We start from the raw sequence: 8,341 nt of genomic DNA on the forward strand, positions 1-8,341 counted from the left end.
AGGTGATATTTTATTGCTAGTTTAATAAAGTGCTGTCTGTCAGATTGAAACGATATTAATTACCCATCCATCGTCCAACCAGTTATCTTAGTCAGGCTCCCCTGGAGCCTATTCCAGGCAAATTCCCCATACAGAGAGCAGAGGCAAAATTCAGGCCTCCAGACTCGGAGGCGTGAGGCAACTGTACTCACCACTGTGCTCCTATATCATTAATTAGTCTGGTTATGTTTTTATTGTTTCACAACAGACTGACATTCAAGGGGATGTCCTTGTGCCCTTGAAATTATTAGCCATTGAGAGATGGGTGTGTTTGTTTCAGGAGGGTGTGATTGAATATGTGAATTGAATGGAGGTGCTTCATTCTGGTGAGGAAACTGGGGAGTTAGACCCCGTACCACATCTTGGTCTCCGTAAGTGACTTTTAAGGCATAGCGCTGGGTCAGTCAGCATCCAGCACCCCAGGGAAGTTGGTAATATGATTACTCTGTGACTCATGGGCTTCAAACCCACAACCATCCGGACACACATTCATAATCCCTCTGAGTTACACATCTTGGATTTATCGAAATGGATGGTAGGGGGGCAGTCATGTCGCTCCGCCCACCGTCTCACTGGTACCACGGTGTCGTCCCCCAGAGCGGGAGAAGGAGCGACACAAGAAGCGTAGCCGCAGCCGGTCTCTGAGCCGTGGCGAGAAGCACCGCCGCTGGAGCAAGGACTCCAGGGGGCGGAGTCACGAGAAGCGCAGCAGCAGCCGCGACCGCAAGGGTCGTGACCGACGGAGCAGCTCACGCGAGCACAAGAAGCACAGGTACCCCCCCTCACGGTCCCGGTTACAGGCACTGAAGCTGATATCTAGCATGGTTTGAGGCCTCTTAACAAGTTTCTTTCACAATCAACCAATTGGTTTCTTCGTGGTGGGAAGGGGGACTGTACCCATATTAAATTTTAACTGGCGTTTATAAGTAGCCCCCGCCATAGCGATGGGACCTCAAAGCCAGCCTAAAAAGTGGCGCATGGTCACACCCTCATGACCTTAAACTGCCTGCGATCCAAAGTTAAATGTAAACATTCTGCCATCTGTTTGTTTTTGCCAGATTCTGAGTGTTTACACTGTATTGTTTGGGGAAAACAACCTTCTGTTTTGTGTTTGGGCAGCTACTCTCCTCGGAGAAGCCGTAAGAAAAGGACATACAAGTACTGGGATGTTCCCCCTCCGGGATTCGAGCACATCACCCCCATGCAGTACAAGGCAATGCAAGGTTTGGATGCGACGCTTCCATGTGTGCTAGTTCAGTATTGCAAGGTTATGGTATATTGGTTGCAATGAAAGCATTTATTCTGGAGTGCCCTCCTCCCCCCTGCTGGTCAAAGAGGGAATAACACTTGGGATGATTTCAGACAGTGTGAAGAGAGCTTAAACCTAGGGGTTAGAAGCAAATGAAGGCGACGATCCGGATGTTCTGGCCGTCCCTGGTTGGGGTCTTGAAGCCCTTTCTCCTCCCCACAGCTGCAGGGCAGATCCCCACGATAGCTTTACTGGCAACATCCACCACCAGCGGCGTGGCAGTGACGCCCACCCAGGTGCCGATGGTCGGCAGCCAGATGACCCGGCAGGCCAGGCGGCTTTATGTCGGCAACATCCCCTTCGGCCTGACGGAGGTGAGTCCAGGCAAAGTCCCGCGTTGCCTTCTGTCATGCATACTGGTGTCATGTGTAGCTCAGTGAGTTAGGACACTGAGCCGGTCACAAGAAGGTTGTTGGTTCAAATCCCTTGGGCAGCAGAGTGATTTCACCATTGGGCCCCCGAGCGCAGCCCTTAAGCACTATTTGCTCTAGGAACTGTCTGGTCCTGCTTCTTCAATGAAATGTATGTTGCTTTGGATGAAAGTGTCCGCAAAATAAATAGATAAATGTACTAGACTTGTCAGTCATTTTTTTTCTCGTTTGCCTGTTTTGATGTCTTCAGACGTCTGCCTGTCTTCATTCAGTGTGTCTGCCTGTCTTTTTAGGAGGCCATGGCGGATTTCTTCAATACCCAGATGCGATTGGCTGGCTTATGTCAAGGTCCCACCAATCCCGTCCTCGCTGTTCAGATAAACCAGGACAAGAACTTTGCCTTCCTTGAAGTAAGAGTCTTTCCTGCCTAATGGCTGCTGTGTCCAGGCGGAGACCGCAGCCTTCCCTGATTAACGACGTTCTTCGTTCTGCCCTAGTTTCGGTCCGTGGATGAGACCACGCAGGCAATGGCCTTCGACGGCATCATTTTCCAGGGTCAGTCGTTAAAAATCAGGCGGCCCCACGACTATCGCCCCCTGCCTGGCATCTCAGAGCAGCCCGCCTTCCACGTACCAGGTCCGTTTTGCTTGTCGCCGTCATAACCTTAATCTTTATTTACCTTTGAAGAGCCGATCGGCAAGGCCAGTTTTTTGTACTCGTTACGGACTGACTGTCCTTCGCAAGCTGCGGATGTCTTGTCATATAAAGAGGGAGACTTTCACTTTTATTTACTTAATGTTGTAAATATTTAGCAGACAGTTTTATCCAAAGTGAAGAATGTTTTTTTTTTTTTTTTTTTTTTTGAGAAATCAGGGTCAGCCTGTCCCTAGAGCAAACTCGCCGGCCCAGTGGTGTGATCACCAGTGATGTGAACCAGTGATCTTCTGATGATAACGCTGGCATCCTAACCAGCTGAGCCACACACACACACACACAGCTCAGTCACTCACTTCTTACTGTTAACATAGGGGTGTTGTGTGGCTCTGTGATGTTTGCCCATGAAAAGAAGGTTGCTGGTTGGCAGGGTTGGCAGAGTGATTTCACCACTGGGCCCTTGAGCAAGGACCCTAACCCCCAAATTGTTCTAGGGTTGCTGGCTCCTATTCTAGTTAAAAATTCTGGACACACCTACTGAAAATGACTTGTTTTTCAGCAAGATAATGACCCAAAGCCCACCTTGAAGGTTATGCAAGTAGCTTATTACCTTGTGAACTAGGAAAGAGATGGTCCCCACAGCCCCCCAACCTAAACTCTATAGAGCTGGTTTGGGATCAGTTGGATGAGAGTAAGAGTAAGGTAGCCAGCTTGCGCGCAGAACTTGTGGAAACTCGAGGACTGTTGGAGAAACGGTCCAGGTGGGTACATATGTTAGCTGGTTGAGTCCGCAATGCTGTCATCGAAGCCAATGGCTCCTATTTTGAAGAGACAAAAATTTTGTCTTTGCAGTACTTCATATGCATAACTTCCATGCCCAAAGGCCTTTTACTATAAGGTGAATAACAGCTAAAATAGAGACAAATGCATTAAGAGCAGGTGTGTCCATACTTTTGACTGGTGCTGCATGTGTCAGCATCTCCCATGGAGAGCAAGATGGGAGAGACAAAAAACAGTCGTCAAACTGCCCCAGTATTTAGGTATTTTTTTGCTGGAGTTACATTTATCTGATATTATATAGGAGATAACGACGTCATACTGATTTGAAGTTGGCTTATTTCACTCGCGCCGTTTGCTCGTGGTCATTATCCGGCATGTTGACGGTTTGCTGTGATCGGCCGGCTTTGGGCGCCGTGCCGCTCTGTCTGCAGGGGTCGTCTCCACCGTGGTTCCAGACTCGCCACACAAGCTCTTTGTCGGAGGCCTGCCCAACTATCTCAGTGACGATCAGGTACCCCGCCCTCAGTCTCTGTCGCCGGGGAGCCGACCCACAACCCTCCTGTGTTTCTGTCCCACTGCTGCACGTGGAACTCAAGCAGGCATGCACACACACGCACACGCACGCACGCACGCACGCGCACGCACATAAATACATAAAATAAACACTCGTCTCTGTGTAACTGATTAGTAGGAAAAGAAAGCCTGTCAAAGTTACCTCACCGCTTAAAATTCATTACAAGATACTGGGGGGTCAAATGTCAGCATCATGTTTAAAGCTAGCTGCTGAAAATAGCCGCACATTTGAGGTTTTTTTTTTTTTTTTTTTAAAGATATTCATGGGATTTATTAAACATTTATTAGACATGTAGGTAATGAGTTGACAGTTACATTACGCTCATTGTTTATCCAGCTGTAAATTATGAAGATATTGAGACCCCGCTAATGTAAAAGGTACGTTTCCCAAAACCTCATGTTATCGACTTGCATAGTTGGAACCATTCAGTTGTTATCTAATGTTGTTAGCAAATAACCTTATTAGCAACAAAGGCTTTGGGAAACGTGCCTTACAGCTGGCGGCTTGCCAAACCAGTCACGTAGCCAGTCCCTGTGCTGCCTGTTGCTGGGTACCCTGGAATATTTGTATATCGGGTTAATTGCTGAGTGTTAGTCGGATGAATCAGCCGCGTCGTTTTGCTGCATGAAAATTTAAAATCGAGTCATCTGCGCGTCACCTAACTGACGAATACCTCCACATTGCCGTACACCTGTGTTTGCCCAATCCCAGTCCTCGGGGAACCGCCGACTGTCCACATTTTCGCTCCCTCCTAGCTCCCAGCCAATCAGGAACACCGAATACCTGGTACAGGTGTGCTGAGAGGAAGCAAAAACGTGGACTGACCGGGGGGGTACCCCCGAGGACTGGGCTGGGAAACACTACCATAGACTGTGCTTGAAATGTGGGGGAGATCGACCAAGTCCCCAAACGCTTCAGTATTCGCAGACGTGCCGTGTCTCACGTCCATGTCCGCACACTGAGAACGATGACTTCACATCCCGTTAACAGCGATGGGGAGCTGCGGAAGAATCGTTCCCTACATTGCTGTGTCGCTCGAAAGGCAGAAAATACTTCGGACCTTTTTCCCGGTGAACGATTATCAGCTTCACTGGAGTTTTCACATCGTGCCCCATGCCCTATTCTGTTATGACGTCAGTGATGGATAATATTACCATAACAACATGCACAGATGAGGTCGTCTTACTCTGAAAGTGTTGAAAGGGTCACATTTTAGACATTTTCTACTTCTCATTAGCATCTTTTATGATTTTTTTTTTTTCTTCCTATATCGCCACCCCACTGAAATCGGCCCATTATAGACATAATCCATACAGGCATTTAATAGTTTACCTATTTATTTTGCAAAAGTTAATCGCAAAACGTTTTGCGTCCACCCCTGCATTGTAACATTTTGAGCTCCGGTGTCCCACTCACTTTAGCCTAAACTGTTAAAAATGGCAAGACTCAGCCCACAAGATAGTGATCGCGGTTTCAGTGAAAGGTAAGTGAGAAGTGCAGTCAGTTTGTTTTTCTTTGATTTTTTTCCTCCTTTTCGGATTGTCATCGTAATCTTTCTTATCCAGTGTGAGTCACATGTAATCCAAGTCAAGAGGAAGGCTGTACCAAAGCAGCACTGGGGGGAGAGAGTTTGAATCCAGCAGAACTGTTAATGTATTTCACGTCAAAGCCAGTAAATGTGCCATAGACAGGTGAAATGGAAACCGCTGCTTGTATCCTGGTGTTTACATTTTTTTTGCAGTCCCTGCTACCGCTTTGATACTTACAGCTCTTTCATTTTTGTTCCCCACTTTGTCCCCAGCTAGGGGCCTGTAAGATCGTTAAGTCTTCGCTCATAATTTGTTCAGTAGTACTGACCTACTGCTGCCATGCCAACATGTAACACAAGGCAAGTAAGACATTCCGTCCCTCGCACGGATATCCTCCCTGTCGACGGCCTGCCCCTGTGGGGGGGCTCTGTCCTGGAGTGCTCTTAAGCATATGGGGTCCTTTTTTTGGGGGTTGAAGGCTGGGGAGAGACTTATTATGCTGATCACAGGGTATAAATTTGATTTTTTTTTTTTTTTTGCCCCTAAGAGAAGGTAGGAGGTAGCGCCCTCTTGTGGCTGCCAGTGTCCCAGGTGACTCCTTTCTGAAGTCAGTGGTTAATGCGGCTTTACAGTAGATTCCTGTAGAATAAGTGAGGAATGATGTTAGCAGAGCTATTTCGTCCTGTTTGGCTTCAAGCCGTGGCCCCTTTAGCAGGACCCTGTGGCGGCTCTTAGCTTTACCTGTGAGTTTATCTCCTGTAGGCTTTGTCCCTCTAATTAACTGCACCAATGTGGTTCTTGGTTTTAAGAACAGGAAGTCAGTGATTCGGCTGGGTTTGTGTTCTGCCGAGTCGCCCCCCCCCCCTCCACATTGTATACATGGAACACTTAACATATAATTAGCTGTTTTTATTTAGTTTTTTTTTTATATACCATCTAGCTTAATTATTGTGGCCCTTAAAATCAGATGCAACTCGGTCCATATTTCAAAATTCGTAGTTGGAATTATCAGAGAACTTGATTAGGAATTCAGTTGTGTTGTATATGCTGTAGGATGGGGGGGGGGGAATCTGTGTTATCATTCATTGACAAGAATCAAAATAGTTACTTTTGTACGCTCCCAGTAAGTAAGTCATGCAGAAAGGGCACAGGGGGCTTTGAGCTCTAGTGTTGCACCGTAATGTCGAGCCACTTGTCATAAAGCCATTTTCCTGATGTCTTCACTGTTTCCTCATGTCGTTTTGCAAAGTTTAACATGCTGCTTCTCCCACAGTTAAGATTAGCATTTCTAGCGAGGCGCCGTGCCTGGACTGTCGGGCTAATCGCCCCCCCGCGTCTCCTCCTCTTGCCCAGGTGAAGGAACTCTTGACGTCGTTCGGACCTCTTAAGGCCTTCAACCTTGTGAAGGACAGTGCCACGTCACTGTCTAAGGGTTATGCTTTCTGTGAATACGTGGACATCAGTGCCACTGACCAGGTGCGTGAGGTGGGGCAGCAGCTGGAAGGTCTGGGGTGACTCGGGGCTTCCGGATGGAATTGCTGACGCTTGTGTGGGATGCATCCCGCAGGCCGTGGCTGGACTCAATGGCATGCAGCTCGGAGACAAGAAGCTCATCGTCCAGCGGGCAAGCGTGGGGGCTAAGAATGCCAACGCTGTGAGTATTTGCCCTCGGCTGCCGCCTTTCTGATGTCCTAAACCCAACTTGGTTCCTGGGTGCCTCCCAGGAAGCTTAATGCCCCTATTTCTTGGGTTTATTTGGGTCCATGTAAATTTCTCGCTGTTACTCGAGACGATTGGACGATCAGGGGGTATCTGACACTCTTGTCGCCCCCCGGGACAGACGGCCATCATCGAGACGCCGGTGACGCTGCAGGTTCCAGGGCTGCAGCGGCTGCAGAGCTCCGGCATGCCCACGGAGGTGCTGTGCCTCCTCAACATGGTCATGCCCGAGGAGCTGGTGGACGACGAGGACTACGAGGAGATCCTGGAGGACATCCGGGAGGAGTGTTGCAAGTACGGCAACGTGCGCTCCATCGAGATTCCGCGGCCCGTCGATAGCGTGGAGGTGCCTGGCTGTGGCAAGGTGGGACCCGTACTCTCCTGTACCAGTGGCAAAAAGAAGACCTCTGTAGGCACTAAACACAGGCTCATGGGAGCATTTCTTGCACAAAAGTGTTTTGAAAACGGAATAATTTTTTGTGTAAGAAAAACAATCTGATTGGTTCAGATAGACGACGGACGATCTGATTGGTTCAGATAGGCGACGGACAATCTGATTGGTTCAGATAGGCGACGGACAATCTGATTGGTTCAGATAGGCGACGGACAATCTGATTGGTTCAGATAGGCGACGGACAATCTGATTGGTTCAGATAGGCGACGGACAATCTGATTGGTTCAGATAGGCGACGGACAATCTGATTGGTTCAGATAGGCGACGGACAATCTGATTGGCTCAGATAGGCGACGGACAATCTGATTGGCTCAGATAGGCGACGGACAATCTGATTGGCTCAGATAGGCGACGGACAATCTGATTGGCTCAGATAGGCGACGGACAATCTGATTGGCTCAGATAGGCGACGGACAATCTGATTGGCTCAGATAGGCGACGGACAATCTGATTGGCTCAGATAGGCGACGGACAATCTGATTGGCTCAGATAGGCGACGGACAATCTGATTGGCTCAGATAGGCGACGGACAATCTGATTGGCTCAGATAGGCGACGGACAATCTGATTGGCTCAGATAGGCGACGGACAATCTGATTGGCTCAGATAGGCGACGGACAATCTGATTGGCTCAGATAGGCGACGGACAATCTGATTGGCTCAGATAGGCGACGGACAATCTGATTGGCTCAGATAGGCGACGGACAATCTGATTGGCTCAGATAGGCGACGGACAATCTGATTGGCTCAGATAGGCGACGGACAATCTGATTGGCTCAGATAGGCGACGGACAATCTGATTGGCTCAGATAGGCGACGGACAATCTGATTGGCTCAGATAGGCGACGGACAATCTGATTGGCTCAGATAGGCGACGGACAATCTGATTGGCTCAGATAGGCGACGGACAATC

At 48.7% G+C, this 8,341-nt stretch overlaps 1 protein-coding gene across 1 annotated transcript; it reads left to right on the top strand.

Annotated features, from left to right (window-relative positions):
* Positions 1 to 3,598: 3,598 nt before the first annotated feature.
* LOC125728185 (splicing factor U2AF 65 kDa subunit-like) lies at positions 3,599 to 7,689 on the top strand (the record flags this gene model as incomplete). Its single annotated transcript, XM_049005244.1, has 4 exons — positions 3,599 to 3,664; positions 6,610 to 6,732; positions 6,824 to 6,910; positions 7,097 to 7,689. Coding segments are annotated over 4 exons (654 nt in total), but the record flags the coding sequence as incomplete, so codon positions are not given.
* Between the last annotated feature and the right edge of the window lie 652 nt (positions 7,690 to 8,341).

This window comes from Brienomyrus brachyistius, unplaced genomic scaffold (assembly GCF_023856365.1).
Source record: "Brienomyrus brachyistius isolate T26 unplaced genomic scaffold, BBRACH_0.4 scaffold187, whole genome shotgun sequence".
NCBI classification, from domain to species: Eukaryota; Metazoa; Chordata; class Actinopteri; order Osteoglossiformes; family Mormyridae; genus Brienomyrus; species Brienomyrus brachyistius.